The sequence below is a fragment of the Coregonus clupeaformis genome, chromosome 26 (genome assembly GCF_020615455.1).
Source record: "Coregonus clupeaformis isolate EN_2021a chromosome 26, ASM2061545v1, whole genome shotgun sequence".
Lineage (NCBI taxonomy): Eukaryota > Metazoa > Chordata > Actinopteri > Salmoniformes > Salmonidae > Coregonus > Coregonus clupeaformis.
The window spans coordinates 42,852,116-42,872,316 of NC_059217.1; the positions used below are offsets into that span (position 1 = coordinate 42,852,116).

Consider the following 20,201-nt stretch of genomic DNA (forward strand, 5'->3'; position numbering starts at 1 on the left):
AACAAACTTGGAGGGAAAAAAGAGCAACATCTAGATTGTGTCTAGATACAAATTGAAATTGCCCAAATGTTGTCCAAATCTGTTCCGAAACAAATCTCAAAGGCTGACAATAACGCTGACTGCACTGTTTTCTGAGGAGAGTCTCTCAAGCAGTACTTGACATTTCAATGTAAGTAAAACCATGAATATAGTGTATTCAGTGTCAGGGGAAACAAGATCATGCACATCATATTAGGAGTGCTGTTGTAGGCTCAGTTTTGTCTTTTAGATCCCAATGGATAAGATTATATGGACAGGTGGGTGGCTGATCCTAGATCAGCACTCTTATTCTGACACATATGGCACCAGAGGTCAAGGGTAGAAACAAGACTTAGGGCTCCTCTCTGTGTCTTGTTAGTCATTGTCTCTGTGTCCTGTTAGTCATTGTCTCTGTGTCCTGTTAGTCATTGTCTCTGTGTCTTGTTAGACATTGGCTCTGTGTCCTGTTAGTCATTGTCTCCGTGTCCTGTTAGTCATTGTCTCTGTGTCCCGTTAGACATTGTCTCTGTGTCCTGTTAGTCATTGTCTCTTTGTCCCGTTAGACATTGTCTCTGTGTCCCGTTAGACATTGTCTCTGTGTCCTGTTAGTCATTGTCTCTTTGTCCCGTTAGACATTGTCTCTGTGTCCTGTTAGTCATTGTCTCTGTGTCCTGTTAGACATTGTCTCTGTGTCCTGTTAGTCATTGTCTCTGTGTCCTGTTAGTCATTGTCTCTGTGTCCTGTTAGTCATTGTCTCCATGTCCTGTTAGACATTGTCTCTGTGTCCTGTTAGTCATTGTCCCTGTGTCCTGTTAGTCATTGTCTCTGTGTCCTGTCAGTCATTATCTCTGTGTCCTGTTAGTCATTGTCTCTGTGTCCTATTAGTCATTATCTCTGTGTCCTGTTAGACATTGTCTCTGTGTCTTGTTGAGTGTGTGCCACTTTATAAAGTCCCCGTAACTCAGTCATGGCAAAAAGGAACATCTTTCCCAGGATGCTTTGTCATGAAAAATACTAAACTCAACAATGGCTAAAGTAAGGTTTCTCATGTAGACCAGGCAGACGTGGGTAGGTGCCATCTTTGTATTTTGACACCACACCCAGTAATGGTGATTCACATTTCCACCATTTTCCAGGCATTCTGTCGTCAGATTCAGTCATTTCCTAGTGCTATAGATGGCATTTATGAGATGATACTCAGAACAAGCCAAGTAAAATCATGCATGTATTTACATCAGACAATCTGTTTATATTTCAAATACTTTGTTTGATATCAAAATGACTATATAAACCCAGATATAAAGCCACACATTTACAACTGCGCATATTTCTGTTCTCAACATATTATATTAGTATATTGTATTGGTCATTGATTTAAAGCTCTTGTCCTCTAAAACTAATATCCAGTTTGATAAAGAGATTAGAACAGAAAAATGACAATGAGTATTCTTAGAACAGAAAAATGACAGATTATTCTTAGAACAGAAAAATGACAGATTATTCTTAGAACAGAAAAATGACAGATTATTCTTAGAACAGAAAAATGACAGATTATTCTTAGAACAGAAAAATAACAGATTATTCTTAGAACAGAAAAATGACAGATTATTCAATCTTCCTGTTCCATTTGTGAAGTATCCCATTGATAATTCAATGTGAGATGAGAAAATAGTATTTGCTCCAAGAGACACACATTCAATATCTTTAGCACCTGCCATTCAATCCTTATATTGCTCTTGAGTTGTTAGTGTTCTTGAAGCTCTGAGATGTATTGTTAGCGCTAAGATTTACTATGAGAAATTGTAATACCGGTAGGTTAGAGTTTGCAATAGTTGTACTGGTGACGATTGTCTTAGTTGAGGTGGACATTTTCAACTCCAACATGTAAAGTTAAGTAAGTGTGTGTGTGTGTGTGTTTGTGTGTGTGTAAGTGAGAAGGGTGTATATGAAGAGTGTGTGAAAGGGAGAGATGGAGAGAGTCAGTTGGGTGAGAGATGGAGAGTCAGTTGGGTGAGAGATGGAGAGAGACAGTTGGGTGAGAGATGGAGAGAGACAGTTGGGTGAGAGATGGAGAGAGACAGTAAATATAGTATGTTATTCTAAGAACATACCCACTGGACACGGACGTCAATTCAACGTCTAGTTTTTATTTACATTTGGTTGAGTTGTCAACTAACGTGAATTCAATGTCAAATCAACAAAAAAATTCTACATGTAATTTGGTTTAGGTTAAAAGTTGGGTGAAAAAAATATAAGTGGATGACCTTTGGCAAATCAAATCAGTTTTCCACATTGATTCAGCGTCATCAAATTGAATTTTTGGGTTGAAATGACGTGGGAACAAATTTGACTCAACCAGTTTTTTTCCCCCAGTGGGTACACATTGTCAGACAACCTTGGAGTCCTTGAGGGGGCTGAAATGAAACGTTTATTTGTTTACATTACAGGAGAAGTGTGTGTGTCCTCTCCCCTGGCCGTTCCAATGAACCTGGACCGAGTCTGATACACACCTGTCACTCTGCCTCCAGAAGAAAACAGTCACAGGTAAGTATCCACTATTCTGTATATAGCCCATAGGGGTCTGGTGAAAACTAGTGCACTGTCAAGGTAATAGGGTGTCATTTGGGACGAAACAAAATCGCACAGTTAGATTCTCCATAGACACACAGACAACATTCAGAATCTAAATACTGTCAATATTGTTTATTTCAAAAGTTGTCAAAAAATTAGTGCAATTGGGTAGCGTAAACATGGCAGTTTTCATTGTGTAATTGTGACCAGGTTAGAATTGATACAATTCTTGAAATGCAAGGTGTCCTGAGACTAATCACCTGGTGGTTCTGTCAAATAAAACATTTTAAAAGTTAAAACAATTTCAGAACCAGAGAAATTATATGAAGTCTTGTTTATGATCAATGTGATCAATTAGACTATTAATATATAGGTTATGGCCAGCAAAGAAAAACTTCAAAGAAAAACTGAAGAAAAGCAGAATTTACATCATAATAAATTGCACTTAAAATACATAATACATAGCATAAATAGATCACAGGACTGTTAAAACATATTACAGGACATTTATTTTTTAAGACATTGAAGAGAGTGATTGTACAGTCTGACAGCAGAGTATTGTTTCTTAGGCAGTTCACACAGCCAGATGTCCTTTGAACTCCCAAATAATATTGTGTGTGTGTGTGTGTGAGAGAGAGAAAAGAGTGTGTTTGTGTGTTTCAAGAGTGTGTGTGAAGGTATATTGTGTAAGAGGAGTGGCTGATAGGGAGTGTGTGTGTGTTTGTGTGTGAGAGAGAGAGAGAGAGAGAGAGAGAGAGAGAGAGAGAGAGAGAGAGAGAGAGAGCGAGAGAGAGAGAGAATGTGTATGAATATATTGATTGAAAAAGATTTGAAGTCCTCTCTGTAAGAAATGTAATACATTTTAGCATTATACAGTTAGACTCTTTTGCTTGCAAAATCATGTAGCCTATATGTACGACCTTGTGTAGCCTACTGATTTGATTTGACCATGCAAATATCATCACGGTACTGTAATTATTCAGAGGTTAGAAAGACATTAATTTAATATAAAATGTAATATGTTCTGTGTAGTAAGATTAAGACATTAGTAAATTGCTTGTTAATTTGTTAGGGAGTGTTTGATAAAGTTAGAACTGAAATTCTTGATACAAACATGGTAAGACTATTCTTGGGATCTGTAAAGTATTGCTATTCTTCTCAGTGTGAATACGGTCTAATCGTTTGTGAAGGAGCAGGCGGTTTTATGGTATATTTGAAAACTGTGGTACTGTGACAGAACCATACGTTTGTCAGGAAACCGGTATTTTGTTATGACTGTTAGGGGACATTTAAACACTTACACATCAAATAAATGATTGATTGGCATATTTTATTACAAATGTAAAATGTGAACTTTAAGTACAAATACACATGGTGATTGTTTGAAATGGGGGCAAAGTTACCTGCACTGGACAAAAGAGAGGGGAAGTGTATCAGCCCAAGTGATACTAGGGGAGTGGCTGTGTGTTTCAGAGGAAATGGATGCAACACCCAGGAGTTTCAGAATATTGTCAAGATGAGAGTCCATATATTTTCTATACTTCTGAATGAGTTGTATGTTCCATTCCAACTGCACAAGATGCTGAAATGTGTTCAAGTCAAATATGACGCAGATGACTTTGACTTCAAAGAAAAACTGAAGAAAAGCAGAATTTACATCATAAAAAATTGCATTTAAAATACATAATACATAGCATAAATAGATCACAGGACTGTTAAAACATATTACAGGACATTTATTTTTGAAGCCATTGAAGAGCTAGTGTGATTGTACAGAGTAGTGTTTATTAGGCGGTTCACAAAGCCAGTTATACACATGATGCAGGATTAGACCACTAGAATATACAGATGTCCTATGAACTCCCAAATAATATTGTGTGTGTGTGTGTGTGAGAGAGAAAATAGTGTGTTTGTGTGTTTCAAGAGTGTGTGTGAAGGTATACAATTTGTACGAGGAGTGGCTGAAAAGGTGTGTGTGTGTGAGAGAGAGAGAGAGAGAGAGAGAGAGAGAGAGAGAGAGAGAGAGAGAGAGAGAGAGAGAAAGGATGTGTATGAATATATTGATTGAAAAATATTTGAAGTCCTCTCTGTAAGAAATGGAATACATTTTAGCATTATACAGTTAGACTCTTTTGCTTGCAAAATCATGTAGCCTATATGTACGACCTTGTGTAGCCTACTGATTTGATTTGACCATGCAGATATTATCACGGTACTGTAATTTTTCAGAGGTTAGAAAGACATTAATTTAATATAAAATGTAATATGTTCTGTGTAGTAAGATTAAGACATTAGTAAATTGCTTGTTAATTTGTTAGGGAGTGTTTGATAAAGTTAGAACTGAAATTCTTGATACAAACATGGTAAGACTATTCTTGGGATCTGTAAAGTATTGCTATTCTTCTCAGTGTGAATACGGTCTAATCGTTTGTGAAGGAGCAGGCGGTTTTATGGTATATTTGAAAACTGTGGTACTGTGACAGAACCATACGTTTGTCAGGAAACCGGTATTTTGTTATGACTGTTAGGGGACATTTAAACACTTACACATCAAATAAATGATTGATTGGCATATTTTATTACAAATGTAAAATGTGAACTTTAAGTACAAATACACATGGTGATTGTTTGAAATGGGGGCAAAGTTACCTGCACTGGACAAAAGAGAGGGAAGTGTATCAGCCCAAGTGATACTAGGGGAGTGGCTGTGTGTTTCAGAGGAAATGGATGCAACACCCAGGAGTTTCAGAATATTGTCAAGATGAGAGTCCATATATTTTCTATACTTCTGAATGAGTTGTATGTTCCATTCCAACTGCACAAGATGCTGAAATGTGTTCAAGTCAAATATGACGCAGATGACTTTGACTTCAAAGAAAAACTGAAGAAAAGCAGAATTTACATCATAAAAAATTGCATTTAAAATACATAATACATAGCATAAATAGATCACAGGACTGTTAAAACATATTACAGGACATTTATTTTTGAAGCCATTGAAGAGCTAGTGTGATTGTACAGAGTAGTGTTTATTAGGCGGTTCACAAAGCCAGTTATACACATGATGCAGGATTAGACCACTAGAATATACAGATGTCCTATGAACTCCCAAATAATATTGTGTGTGTGTGTGTGAGAGAGAAAAGAGTGTGTTTGTGTGTTTCAAGAGTGTGTGTGAAGGTATACAATTTGTACGAGGAGTGGCTGAAAAGGTGTGTGTGTGTGTGTGTGTGTGTGTGTGTGTGTGTGTGAGATATATATATATATAGAGAGAGAGAGAGAGAGAGAGAGAGAGAGAGAGAGAGAGAGAGAGAGAGAGAGAGAGAGAGAGAGAGAGAGAGAGAGAGAGAGAGAGAGAGAGAGAGAGAGAGAGAAAAGATGTGTATGAATATATTGATTGAAAAAGATTTGAAGTCCTCTCTGTAAGAAATGTAATACATTTTAGCATTATACAGTTAGACTATTTTGCTTGCAAAATCATGTAGCCTATATGTACGACCTTGTGTAGCCTACTGATTTGATTTGACCATGCAGATATTATCACGGTACTGTAATTTTTCAGAGGTTAGAAAGACATTAATTTAATATAAAATGTAATATGTTCTGTGTAGTAAGATTAAGACATTAGTAAATTGCTTGTTAATTTGTTAGGGAGTGTTTGATAAAGTTAGAACTGAAATTCTTGATACAAACATGGTAAGACTATTCTTGGGATCTGTAAAGTATTGCTATTCTTCTCAGTGTGAATACGGTCTAATCGTTTGTGAAGGAGCAGGCGGTTTTATGGTATATTTGAAAACTGTGGTACTGTGACAGAACCATACGTTTGTCAGGAAACCGGTATTTTGTTATGACTGTTAGGGGACATTTAAACACTTACACATCAAATAAATGATTGATTGGCATATTTTATTACAAATGTTAAATGTGAACTTTAAGTACAAAACAGAGATAAACATACACATGGTGATTGTTTGAAATGGGGGCAAAGTTACCTGCACTGGACAAAAGAGAGGGGAAGTGTATCAGCCCAAGTGATCCTAGGGGAGTGGCTGTGTGTTTCAGAGGAAATGGATGCAACACCCAGGAGTTTCAGAATATTGTCAAGATGAGAGTCCATATATTTTCTATACTTCTGAATGAGTTGTATGTTCCATTCCAACTGCACAAGATGCTGAAATGTGTTTTTATTTTCCATCAAATGGGCTGTTGCAATTTTAGTAAATGCCTTATTTTGAATGTGTTACTGGGGACACTATTTCTGTGTATTGTTACTGGGGACACTATTTCTGTGTATTGTTACTGGGGACACTATTTCTGTGTATTGTTTCTGGGGACACTATTTTTGTTGATGTATAACCGGTGTGTGTGTGTGTGTGTGTGTGTGTGTGTGTGTGTGTGTGTGTGTGTGTGTGTGTGTGTGTGTGTGTCTGCGTATAGGCCTTTATGAATACATACCTGTCTATAATTCAACACGTGATGTTCCATTTAAAAAATGCATGTGCCAACATATACAGGTAAAAGTCAGTAAATTAGAATATTTTGAAAAACTTGATTTATTTCAGTAATTGCATTCAAAAGGTGTAACTTGTACATTGTATTTATTCATTGCACACAGACTGATGCATTCAAATGTTTATTTCATTTAATTTTGATGATTTGAAGTGGCAACAAATGAAAATCCAAAATTCCGTGTGTCACAAAATTAGAATATTGTGTAAGGGTTACATTTTGAAGACACCTGGTGCCACAAACTAATCAGCTGATTAACTCAAAACACCTGCAAAGGGCTTTAAATGGTCTCTCAGTCCAGTTCTGAAGCCTACACAAACATGGGGAAGACTTCAGATTTGACAGCTGTCCAAAAGGCGACCATCGACACATTGCACAAGGAGGGAAAGACACAAAGGTTATTGCAGAAGAGGCTGGCTGTTCTCAGAGCTCTGTGTCCAAACACATTAATAGAGAGGCAAAGGGAAGGAAAAACTGTGGTCAGAAAAAGTGTACAAGCGATAGGGATCACCGCGCCCTAGTCAAGATTGTGAAAAAAAACCCATTCAAAAATGTGGGGGAGATTCACAAGGAGTGGACAGCTGCTGGAGTCAGGGCTTCAAGATCCACCACCAAGAGACGCTTGAAAGACATGGGTTTCAACTGCCGCATACCTCGTGTCAAGCCACTGTTGACCAAGAAACAGCGCGAAAGCGTCTCACCTGGGCTAAGGAAAAAAAAGAGCTGGACTGCTGCTGAGTGGTCTAAAGTCATGTTTTCTGACGAAAGCAAATTTTGCATTTCCTTTGGAAATCGAGGTCCCAGAGTCTGGAGGAAGACAGGAGAGGCACAGGATCCACGTTGCCTGAAGTCTAGTGTAAAGTTTCCACCATCAGTGATGGTTTGGGGTGCCATGTCATCTGCTGGTGTCGGTCCACTCTGTTTCCTGAGATCCAGGGTCAACGCAGCCGTCTACCAGCAAGTTTTAGAGCACTTCATGCTTCCTGCTGCTGACCTGCTCTATGGAGATGGAGATTTCAGGTTCCAACAGGACTTGGCGCCTGCACACAGCGCAAAATCTACCCGTGCCTGGTTTACGGACCATGGTATTTCTGTTCTAAATTGGCCAGCCAACTCCCCTGACCTTAGCCCCATAGAAAATATGTGGGGTATTGTGAAAAGGAAGATGCAGAATGCCAGACCCAACAACGCAGAAGAGTTGAAGGCCACTATCAGAGCAACCTGGGCTCTCATAACACCTGAGCAGTGCCAGAAACTCATCGACTCCATGCCACGCCGCATTAATGCAGTAATTGAGGCAAAAGGAGCTCCAACCAAGTATTGAGTATTGTACATGCTCATATTTTTCATTTTCATACTTTTCAGTTGGCCAACATTTCTAAAAAATCCCTTTTTTGTATTAGCCTTAAGTAATATTCTAATTTTGTGACACACGGAATTTTGGATTTTCATTTGTTGCCACTTCAAATCATCAAAATTAAATGAAATAAACATTTGAATGCATCAGTCTGTGTGCAATGAATAAATATAATGTACAAGTTACACCTTTTGAATGCAATTACTGAAATAAATCAAGTTTTTCAAAATATTCTAATTTACTGACTTTTACCTGTATATATTCTCTAAAAGATAAAGTTGTTGCATGGCATGACGTATGAAATTGTTGCTAAAAAAGCTGTTGGGTGGTTAGAGTAGCCGACTGTAGAATATTTAAGTGGAAGGTTTTAGTTTGTTGTGCATTGTCATATTTGAAACCATGGCAGAAAATGATAATGACATATTGAGGAAGTAGTTGTGAGTTATGTTATGTGGTAAATAAGACTACTTCTTCGTTGGAGATGAGAAGGTGTCGGATATTTTCAGCATTGATGTTGTTGTTTTAAATAATTCGGAAATATCCGTGCGTGAATGGGGTGATGAATTGTTGATTTCACCTCTATTTTGGGGCATTTAAAAACCCTCTATATTTGGCTGGGGTGTCATTCAGTATTACTAATGTTACAGGGTGACGCATAATCACTTTTTTTTTCTTCAGATGTTCGTGGTGGGGGCTGAGAGCAGTGTGAACAACAACTACTGACGCAACTCACAAAACAGATGGACGTGACATGAATGTATTTCTGTCTAATTTACAATTACAATTGTTGTATTCATTTTATGTAGAATGTAGGCTGTCTCTTTTATGCACCTTCATAAGATCTCAAGTGCTGAAAGATCCTTTCAAAATACTAATTGGTTGTAAATATTTTTGCCCTTTTAGCTGTCTTTCATTTTGAAAATGAATTCTGATGGACCTTTATAAGATGGCACTATAGTTGGTAAAGTGAAATTACATCATATTCATAAGATATCTAAGCAGGATGATACAAAATATGCTACGTCTTAATGAATAACCCCTGTTTGAGTAATAGCCTATCATCTGAAGAGATATATGCATGTAAGAATATAAGTTTGCTAATATGCCAAATAGGCAAGGCTACAAAAGGGGGTTAAAACGGCTGAAACGCCAGTTCATCCAAGCCATAACCTGTCACGTATATTTCGAATGATCTTCACTTCTGTCAAAGAATGCAAATGTTTGCATGACGAATTGTCAAAAGTCAATCGTTTTTCCTATTAAGCACATTTTTCTGAGCACATTGCATTGGTAAAATGTTCTAAGGGCATTTCTGGTTTGTTCATATTTCATGTTTAGTTACATGTCGGTGCAAGCATCCAGCTAGTAGGTTATGGCGACAGTGGGGTGTCTTCAAGACGAAGATAGCCTAGGTTACACTGTTGTGAGAATTTCTGTCTGGATTGCAAGCTAACGAAATGGACATCAAAATGGCCAACAACAAGTCGAAATGTTTCTCCAGAGTCGTGACATCCTGCCAAGGTTACGCATATTCTCTCAATAATCATGTTCGAGTTGTCATTGTGGCTCACAAATGTACAGTGCAATGGAATAAAATGTTAAGACATTCACTGACTGTCTCTCTGTTTATGTAATCACACATCCTCGCTCTTCTCTTCCGTGTTTGGGAAATTTACTCAGAGACGGAAGAGGAAGCGAGACATCTCACTCGCTCCTATTTTCTGGTTCATATACAACTGAGCATACCAGACACAGCTGCTAATGCATTGGTGCCTATGAGAGACCCCTTAAGCAGACCGGAACTTTGACAATTTTTTTGTCACAATTGTGGGAGTGGGGCATCTTTATTTATCCACCATCTTTGATTTACTATGGTGAGACAGCAGTCTCGCGAAACGTGAGAATAGAATGAAATGTGCCAGATGGGATTTGTAGTTTTTTTTTGTTTAGTTTTTTAGGGGGGAGTTGTTCTTGTGCGCGTGCCTCGCCTCTAGCTCTCATAAAACGTAAGCAAAAAAACACGGGTGCGGGTTGTTTTAGGGCGCTTATAAGCTTTATATGTGAAGTGTCAAATAAAATAAATTGGTATTCGTCACATATGTTTAGACTAACAGTAAAATGCTTACTTACACATACCCTATCACATGTTGTAATTATCAATATAATGGTACCAGGATGCTTAAAATAGGCGAATGAGTCATGTGCAGACGCGTGGCGTGATTTGTTGTTTTAGGGCGCTTATAAACTTTATCTGTGAAGTGTCAAATAAAATAAATTGGTATTCGTCACATAAGGGCGGCAGGTAGCTTAGTGGGTAAGAGCGTTGTGCCAGTAACCGAAAGGTCGCTGGTTCTAATCCCCGAGCCGACTAGGTGAAAAATCTGTCGATGTGCCCTTAAGCAAGGCACTTAACCCTAATTGCTAAAGAGCGTCTGCTAAATGACTTAAATGCTTCGTAATCAATATGTTTAGACTAACAGTAAAATGCTTACTTACACATACCCTATCACATGTTGTAATTATCAATATATTAGTACCAGGATGCTTAAAATAGGCGAATGAGTCATGTGCAGAAGGGTGCGAGCTGATACCAATGATTGACATTTCTTTATCCAATGGCGTCTTTCCAAAAGCTCTCCGGGAGGCCGGTGGATAGATGATTGTTCGACCAATCGGAGCATCCTTCCATTCATAAAGTGGTGTGGACAGTTTTTTTGAACGTGTGGGTTTGGAGGGTTTCATAATCCTGACTGAAACTGAAAAACCTGTTCGACAAGAGCCAATAAAATAATAGGAAAATAAATTGCCGTAATGTGCGCCCAATCGCTCCTCACCTAGGACATACATTTGACCCACCCTCCTTCACACAGAAAATTGTATGAATGGGAAGAGACTCTTCGTGATTGACATGTAAATTCACCAAAGGGTGGGCCGTTTCTTTTGGTAGACAGCTGTTGTAGCCAATCACGAGCGGAGGTGGGTTTGCCGGCAGCTGTAGAGTAGGTGGTGGGCGTGTGCTTAAATCTGGATAGACTAGTGTTGGGGGAGTTGTGGGAGTGTGATGCTACAACCACCTTATAAAGGGACCCACGGTGTGTCTTGAAATTAGAGCACGTTGCCTACATTTGAGGTCTCCACACAGTCACTGAAAAGCCGTTGTCATGCATTCGTTGAAGGTGGAGGACATGTTTCATATGGCCGAGACGCCGCTCTTCTGGGTCGGGACATTCACGGTGGCCTCACTTTCTTTGTGGGTGCTCCACCGACTCCTCCAAGGTTTTCGGATATGGGTCTTGGGAAATGGACAGTTGCTCTCTCCGAAACTGGGCAGATGGGCAGGTGAGTTGGTCACACGAATTCCTTACGAAAAAACACAAGTCACGAAGGCTGCTCAATAAGCCTTGAACACGACAAGAAAATGTAAACATTGGGATATTTAGGGAAACTTTGCAATTCCCCAAAAAGCTGTATTCTCATCATTTTTGACGTATCAGCGACATTAGAAAGTTGAGTTGTGTAACAGGGCTATCGAGTAAACGCACTAATTGGTAAACAAGATCATGCTTATTGCTAAATTGGCTTTTCAGTGTGCAACACCCGCACTTCAGCACCTCTGACTGATGTTCCAGACCCCAAACCAGCGTCGTTTTTCGCCCTCCAGTATAGATGAACCACAAACCAAATTGCGCAGGTTGCGCACTCATTCAGAAATCTGTCATGTGTGGGTGAGCATTCATCCAGCGGCACACTGGGCAACCGTAGCCCATCCACTTGATATAGGAGTAACCTGCCCAATTAAGACGTGACCTAATATTTGGATTTTCTCAAAATATAGATTCCTAATGTTGACATCGTTAGGTTATTCAACAGTTTATATAGCCTAGGCTATATGTTGGTTTTGCGTACATTGTTGGCATGTTTTTTGTTGACGCAATGGGTTATCAAATAGATTGATTTTTGCTTATTAGATTGACATTTAGGTTGATAGTTTGTTTGCCTCATTCTTAGCATCTGGCTGTATTTGGTCTAATTCGTATCAAGATATTTTTCTTGTTTCAAAAAGGTTTTTTTGACTAGGGCTTTCTGTCGCCGTTTTGGTCATATAGAAGTTTATCTTCGCTGTTTAGACATTTTAGGATCGTGTCTTTGCATAATGCGCAGACTAGTCTCGTTGGAATAGCCTTGGCCTAGCTTGACCCAGTTATCCAGTCTACTCTTTCGAGATTACTACTGCGTCTGGAGCAGAAGCGCGTTTTCGTCTTGCTGCGCAATTGGCCGAGCGCTCCCCATACCATCCGGATAGGTTTTATCTAGATGTTCTCATCCAAAAAGGCCATATCTTTCTCAGCATCATGACGCACGTTTGTCTAAAATTGTTTCTGGTTTGGATGATATTATAATTTGGTACAAAATGAATGCCATGTGCGTTTAAGGAATCCAACATGTCACATTGGTAGAATGCTTCTTGAATGCATAATGGCTGAGTTTGATATTCTCTCGGTTTCTATGCCTCGGGGTACCGGTGTATGTTGGCACTCTAGCTATGTGATCGGTTATTGTCTTGTCATATATTCCAAAATCATGTCATGGTTCTCACGTTGCATGGACGTTCGTATGTAACCATTTTAGGTAACCCTTGCAGGTTCGTAGTCAATCTCCACATATTGATTGTTGCACATTGATGTTTGGCAGGCTGCCACGAGCCCATGTCACTGTACAATAGGTGACACTAAATATGCATGCCTCGCCCTGAAACCAACCTTCAGCCTCTTCGCGTTAATTTCCAATGATCACAGTCCTCAGTATGTACATCACTAGTGGAGGTGACTGTGCCAGGGTATAGGGAAACTTGTTCCTCTCCCTGATCCTGAAGCACAGGTCTTGCAGCAAAGTTAAGCAAGACACACACACACACATACACACACACACACACACACACACAACAGGCTGTCTTGCCAACTCCTATGGTCATTGTCTAGACGACACACAGATCTGGGACCAGGCTACCTGTTCATGGCTGTCATGCCAAAGTGTCTTGTTCAGGCTATTGTGTCTATGTTGGTGTCTTCAACAGAGTGTAAAATGGAAACTCACCTCGTGCTACGCCAATGTGTAGCACTCACTTGGGTGATGCACGGCAACCATTTGTGGCAGAACGCTCACCACACATCAGGTGAAGTGAGGAAGAATGTATGCCAATTAGGAATGAGGGGGATAATTAGAACAAGATGCCAAGCCTGCGGAGTTAACGCATGTCTCAGCCATGTCCCTGGTTTCAACATGGTTCCCATTGCAACACCCATGGCCTGACAAGTAAGTTCCACTTGCCCAAAGCCACTGTCAGAACAGTGGGCCTGTACTGGGTTGGAGTAGGTAACCCAATGCCACTGTCAGAACAGTGTGCCTGTACTGGGTTGGAGTAGGTAATCCAAAGCCACTGTCAGAACAGTGTGCCTGTACTGGTTTGGAGTAGGTAACCCAATGCCACTGTCAGAACATAATGTTCTCCCCCTTTGGCTAAGGTTTGGATTTAAAGGTTGAGAATCAGATTCTAGATCTGTTGCAACTTATTTTTTATTTGTCTCGACCTCGGGACTCGGGAGAGGCGACGGTCGAGAGCCATGCGTCCTCCGAAACATGACCCTGCCAAGCCGCTCTGCTTCTTGACACACTGCTCGCTTAACCCGGAAGCCAGCCTCACCAATGTGTCGGATATGTCGGGGGAAACACCGTCCAGCTGGCGACCGAGGTCAGCTTGCAGGCGCCCGGCCCGCCACAAGGTGTCGCTAGAGCGCCGGCCAAACCCTCCCCTAACCCGGACGACGCAGGGCTGATTATGCGCCGCCTCATGGGTCTCCCGATCACGGCCAGCTGTGACACAGCCTGGGATCAAACCCGGGTCTGTAGTGACACCTCATCTGTTGCAACTTCTACCTCTCCGGCCAGTTTCTTAGACACAGATTATGCTTAGTCGTGGACAAAAAATACCACATTTCCATTGAGCGTGCTTTCTAATCCAGGACTAGGCTTAATCTGACACCAGTGAAGAAAGTAATAAAAAAAAGTTGAGACATCCATTCAGTATTATGATCTCTCTTTCACCCTCTGTCTGTCTTGCTGTAGCCTACGGGGGTAGGGGAGGAGAGGCGTGTAGGAGAGCAGGGGAGGAGAGGCGTGTAGGAGAGCAGGGGAGGAGAGGCGTGTAGGAGAGCAGGGGAGGAGAGGCGTGTAGTAGGGTAGGAGCTGCGAGTAGGGGAGGAGACGCGAGGACAGGAGGAGACGCGAGGACAGGAGGAGACTCGAGGACAGGAGGAGACTCAAGTAGGGGAGGTGACTTTAACGCTCGCTCGCTCGCTCTCTCTCGCTCTCATCTCTCTCGATCTCTCTCTCTCTCTGTGTTAGCGCGCTCTCTCTGTGTTAGCTCTCTCTCTGTTAGCTCTCTCTCTCTGTGTGTTAGCTCTCTCTCTCTCTGTGTGTTAGCTCTCTCTCTGTGTGTTTTAGCTCTCTCTCTGTGTGTTTTAGCTCTCTCTCTGTGTGTTTTAGCTCTCTCTCTGTGTGTTTTAGAGCTCTCTCTCTGTGTGTTAGCTCACTCTCTCTCTGTGTGTGTTAGCTCGCTCTCTCTCTCTGTGTTAGCTCTCGCTCTCTCTCTCTGTGTGTTAGCTCTCTCTCTCTCTCTCTGTGTTAGCTCTCTCTCTCTCTCTCTGTGTTAGCTCTCTCTCTGTTAGCTCTCTCTCTCTGTGTGTTAGCTCTCTCTCTCTCTCTGTGTGTTAGCTCTCTCTCTGTGTGTTTTAGCTCTCTCTCTGTGTGTTTTAGAGCTCTCTCTCTGTGTGTGTTAGCTCGCTCTCTCTCTGTGTGTGTTAGCTCTCTCTCTCTCTGTGTGTTAGCTCTCTCTCTCTCTCTGTGTGTTAGCTATCTCTCTCTCTCTCTGTGTTAGCTCTCTCTCTGTTAGCTCTCTCTCTCTGTGTGTTAGCTCTCTCTCTGTGTGTTTTAGAGCTCTCTCTCTGTGTGTTTTAGAGCTCTCTCTCTGTGTGTGTTAGCTCGCTCTCTCTCTCTGTGTGTGTTAGCTCGCTCTCTCTCTGTTAGCTCTCTCTCTCTCTGTGTGTGTTAGCTCGCTCTCTCTCTGTTAGCTCTCTCTCTCTCTGTGTGTTAGCTCTCTCTCTCTCTGTGTGTTAGCTCTCTCTCTCTCTGTGTGTTAGCTCTCTCTCTCTCTGTGTGTTAGCTCTCTCTCTCTCTGTGTGTTAGCTCTCTCTCTCTCTGTGTTAGCGCTCTCTCTCTCTGTGTGTTAGCTCTCTCTCTGTGTGTTTTAGAGCTCTCTCTCTGTGTGTTTTAGAGCTCTCTCTCTGTGTGTTTTAGAGCTCTCTCTCTGTGTGTTTTAGAGCTCTCTCTCTGTGTGTGTTAGCTCGCTCTCTCTCTCTCTCTGTGTTAGCTCTCTCTCTCTCTGTGTTAGCTCTCTCTCTCTCTCTCTGTGTTAGCTCTCTCTCTCTGTGTGTTGGCTCTCTCTCTCTCTGTGTGTTGGCTCTCTCTCTCTCTGTGTGTTGGCTCTCTCTTTCTCTGTGTGTTGGCTCTCTCTCTCTGTGTGTTGGCTCTCTCTCTCTGTGTGTTTGCTCTCTCTCTCTGTGTGTTGGCTCTCTCTCTCTCTGTGTGTTTGCGCTCTCTCTCTGTGTGTTAGCTCTCTCTCTGTGTGTTAGCTCTCTCTCTCTCTCTGTGTGTTAGCTCTCTCTCTCTCTCTGTGTGTTAGCTCTCTCTCTGTGTGTGTTAGCGCTCTCTCTCTCTGTGTGTTAGCTCTCTCTCTCTGTGTGTTAGCTCTCTCTCTCTGTGTGTTAGCTCTCTCTCTCTGTGTGTTAGCTCTCTCTCTGTGTGTGTTAGCTCTCTCTCTGTGTGTGTTAGCTCTCTCTCTGTGTGTTAGCTCTCTCTCTCTGTGTGTTAGCTCTCTCTCTCTGTGTGTTAGCTCTCTCTCTCTCTGTGTGTTAGCTCTCTCTCTAAGTGTTAGCTAGCTCTCTCTCTGTGTGTTAGCTAGCTCTCTGTGTGTTAGCTAGCTCTCTCTCTGTGTGTTAGCTAGCTCTCTCTCTGTGTGTTGGCTCTCTCTCTCTGTGTGTTGGCTCTCTCTCTCTCTGTGTGTTGGCTCTCTCTCTCTCTGTGTGTTGGCTCTCTCTCTCTCTCTCTGTGTGTTGGCTCTCTCTCTCTCTCTCTGTGTGTTGGCTCTCTCTCTCTCTCTCTGTGTTGGCTCTCTCTCTCTCTCTCTGTGTGTTGGCTCTCTCTCTCTCTCTCTCTGTGTGTTGGCTCTCTCTCTCTGTGTGTTGGCTCTCTCTCTGTGTGTGTTGGCTCTCTCTCTCTCTCTGTGTGTGTTGGCTCTCTCTCTCTCTCTGTGTGTGTTGGCTCTCTCTCTCTCTGTGTGTTGGCTCTCTCTCTCTCTCTGTGTGTTGGCTCTCTCTCTCTCTCTGTGTGTTGGCTCTCTCTCTCTCTGTGTGTTTGCTCTCTCTCTCTCTGTGTGTTTGCTCTCTCTCTCTCTCTGTGTTTGCTCTCTCTCTCTCTGTGTGTTTGCTCTCTCTCTCTCTGTGTGTTTGCTCTCTCTCTCTCTGTGTGTTTGCTCTCTCTCTCTCTCTGTGTGTTTGCTCTCTCTCTCTCTCTGTGTGTTTGCTCTCTCTCTCTCTGTGTGTTTGCTCTCTCTCTCTCTGTGTGTTTGCTCTCTCTCTCTCTGTGTGTTAGCTCTCTCTCTCTGTGTGTTAGCTCTCTCTCTCTCTGTGTGTTAGCTCTCTCTCTCTCTGTGTGTGTTAGCTCTCTCTCTCTCTGTGTGTGTTAGCTCTCTCTCTCTCTGTGTGTAAGCTCTCTCTCTCTCTGTGTGTGTAAGCTCTCTCTCTGTGTGTGTTAGCTCTCTCTCTGTGTGTGTTAGCTCTCTCTCTCTGTGTGTTAGCTCTCTCTCTCTCTCTGTGTTAGCTCTCTCTCTCTCTCTTAGCCCTCGCTCTCTCTCTTAGCCCTCGCTCTCTCTCTTAGCCCTCGCTCTCTCTCTTAGCCCTCGCTCTCTCTCTTAGCCCTCGCTCTCTCTCTTAGCCCTCGCTCTCTCGCTCTCTCTCTCTCGCTCTCTCTCTCACTCTCTCTCTTAGCCCTCGCTCTCTCTCTCTCACTCTCTCTCTTAGCCCTCGCTCTCTCTCTCGCTCTCTCGCTCAGCTCTCTCTCGCTCAGCTCTCTCTGTGTGTTAGCTATCTCTCTCTCTGTGTGTTAGCTCTCTCTCTCTCTGTGTGTTGGCTCTCTCTCTCTGTGTGTTGGCTCTCTCTCTCTGTGTGTTGGCTCTCTCTCTCTGTGTGTTGGCTCTCTCTCTCTGTGTGTTGGCTCTCTCTCTCTCTGTGTGTTGGCTCTCTCTCTCTCTGTGTGTTGGCTCTCTCTCTCTCTGTGTGTTGGCTCTCTCTCTCTCTGTGTGTTGGCTCTCTCTCTCTGTGTGTGTTGGCTCTCTCTCTCTCTGTGTGTTGGCTCTCTCTCTCTCTGTGTGTTGGCTCTCTCTCTCTCTGTGTGTTGGCTCTCTCTCTCTCTGTGTGTTGGCTCTCTCTCTCTCTGTGTGTTGGCTCTCTCTCTCTCTGTGTGTTGGCTCTCTCTCTCTCTGTGTGTTGGCTCTCTCTCTCTCTGTGTGTTGGCTCTCTCTCTCTCTGTGTGTTAGCTCTCTCTCTCTCTGTGTGTTAGCTCTCTCTCTCTCTGTGTGTTAGCCCTCGCTCTCTCTCTTAGCCCTCGCTCTCTCTCTTAGCCCTCGCTCTCTCTCTTAGCCCTCGCTCTCTCTCTCTCTCTCTCTCTCTCGCTCTCTCTCTTAGCCCTCGCTCGCTCTCTCGCTCTCTCTCTTAGCCCTCGCTCGCTCTCTCGCTCTCTCTCTTAGCCCTCGCTCGCTCTCTCTCTCTCGCTCAGCTCTCTCTCGCTCAGCTCTCTCTAAGTGTTAGCTATCTCTCTCTCTGTGTGTTAGCTCTCTCTCTCTCTCTGTGTGTGTTGGCTCTCTCTCTGTGTGTTGGCTCTCTCTCTGTGTGTTGGCTCTCTCTCTCTGTGTGTTGGCTCTCTCTCTCTCTGTGTGTTGGCTCTCTCTCTCTCTGTGTGTTGGCTCTCTCTCTCTCTGTGTGTTGGCTCTCTCTCTCTCTGTGTGTTGGCTCTCTCTCTCTCTGTGTGTTGGCTCTCTCTCTCTCTGTGTGTTGGCTCTCTCTCTCTCTGTGTGTTGGCTCTCTCTCTCTCTGTGTGTTGGCTCTCTCTCTCTCTGTGTGTTGGCTCTCTCTCTCTCTGCGTGTTGGCTCTCTCTCTCTGTGTGTTGGCTCTCTCTCTCTCTGTGTGTTGGCTCTCTCTCTCTCTGTGTGTTGGCTCTCTCTCTCTCTCTGTGTGTTGGCTCTCTCTCTCTCTCTGTGTGTTGGCTCTCTCTCTCTCTCTGTGTGTTGGCTCTCTCTCTCTCTCTGTGTGTTGGCTCTCTCTCTCTCTCTGTGTGTTGGCTCTCTCTCTCTCTGTGTGTTGGCTCTCTCTCTCTGTGTGTGTTGGCTCTCTCTCTCTCTGTGTGTTGGCTCTCTCTCTCTCTGTGTGTTGGCTCTCTCTCTCTCTGTGTGTTGGCTCTCTCTCTCTCTGTGTGTTAGCTCTCTCTCTCTCTCTGTGTTAGCTCTCTCTCTCTCAGCTCTCTCTCTCTCTGTGTTAGCTCTCTCTCTCTGTGTGTTAGCTCTCTCTGTGTTAGCTCTCTCTCTCTCTGTGTGTTAGCTCTCTCTCTCTCTGTGTGTTAGCTCTCTCTCTCTCTGTGTGTTAGCTCTCTCTCTCTCTCTTAGCCCTCGCTCTCTCTCTTAGCCCTCGCACTCTCTCTCTCGCTCTCTCTTAGCCCTCGCACTCTCTCTCTCGCTCTCTCTCTTAGCCCTCGCTCGCGCTCTCTCTCTCTGTGTGTTAGCTCTCTCTCTCTCTGTGTGTTAGCTCTCTCTCTCTCTGTGTGTTAGCTCTCTCTCTCTCTGTGTGTTAGCTCTCTCTCTCTCTGTGTGTTAGCTCTCTCTCTCTCTGTGTGTTAGCTCTCTCTCTCTCTGTGTGTTAGCTCTCTCTCTCTGTGTGTTAGCTCTCTCTCTCTCTGTGTGTTAGCTCTCTCTCTCTCTGTGTGTTAGCTCTCTCGCTCTCTTAGCCCTCGCTCTCTCTCTTAGCCCTCGCTCTCGCTCTCTCTCTCTCTCTCTTAACCCTCGCTCTCGCTCTCTCTCTCTCTCTCTTAACCCTCGCTCTCTCTCTCGCTCTCTCTCTTAGCCCTCTCTCTCGCTCTCTCTCTCTCGCTCTCTCTCTTAGCCCTCGCTCTCTCTCTCTCGCTCTCTCTCTTAGCCCTCGCTCGCTCTCGCTCTCTCTCTTAGCCCTCGCTCGCTCTCGCTCTCTCTCTTAGCCCTCGCTCGCTCTCGCTCTCTCTTAGCCCTCGCTCGCTCTCTCTCTTAGCCCTCTCTCGCTCTCTCTCGCTCTCGCTTAGCCCTCGCTCAGCCCTCGCTCTCTCGCTTAGCCCTCGCTCTCTCGCTTAGCCCTCGCTCTCTCGCTTAGCCCTCGCTCTCTCGCTTAGCCCTCGCTCTCTCGCTTAGCCCTCGCTCTTTGCCCTCTCGCTCTCTCTCTCTCTCTCTCTGTTAGCCCCCCTCTCTCTCTCTCTCTCTCTCTCTCTGTTAGCCCCCTCTATCTCTCCCTCTCTGTCTGTTATCCCTCTCTGTCTGTTATCCCTCTCTCTGTTCGCTCATCTCCATCTCTCTTAGCTCTCTCTCTTAGCCCTCTCTCGCTCTCTCTTAGT

At 43.2% G+C, this 20,201-nt stretch overlaps 1 protein-coding gene across 1 annotated transcript in view; it reads left to right on the forward strand.

Annotated features, from left to right (window-relative positions):
* The first annotated feature begins 11,514 nt into the window (after nucleotides 1-11,514).
* Nucleotides 11,515-20,201, forward strand: part of LOC121540816 (very-long-chain 3-oxoacyl-CoA reductase-A-like) — a 33,668-nt gene continuing 24,981 nt past the window's right edge. The window contains exon 1 of the mRNA XM_041849927.1: nucleotides 11,515-11,797. Coding sequence (XP_041705861.1) covers nucleotides 11,620-11,797 — 178 coding nt within the window. The 5' untranslated portion in view covers nucleotides 11,515-11,619. The remainder of the gene's footprint in view (nucleotides 11,798-20,201) is intronic.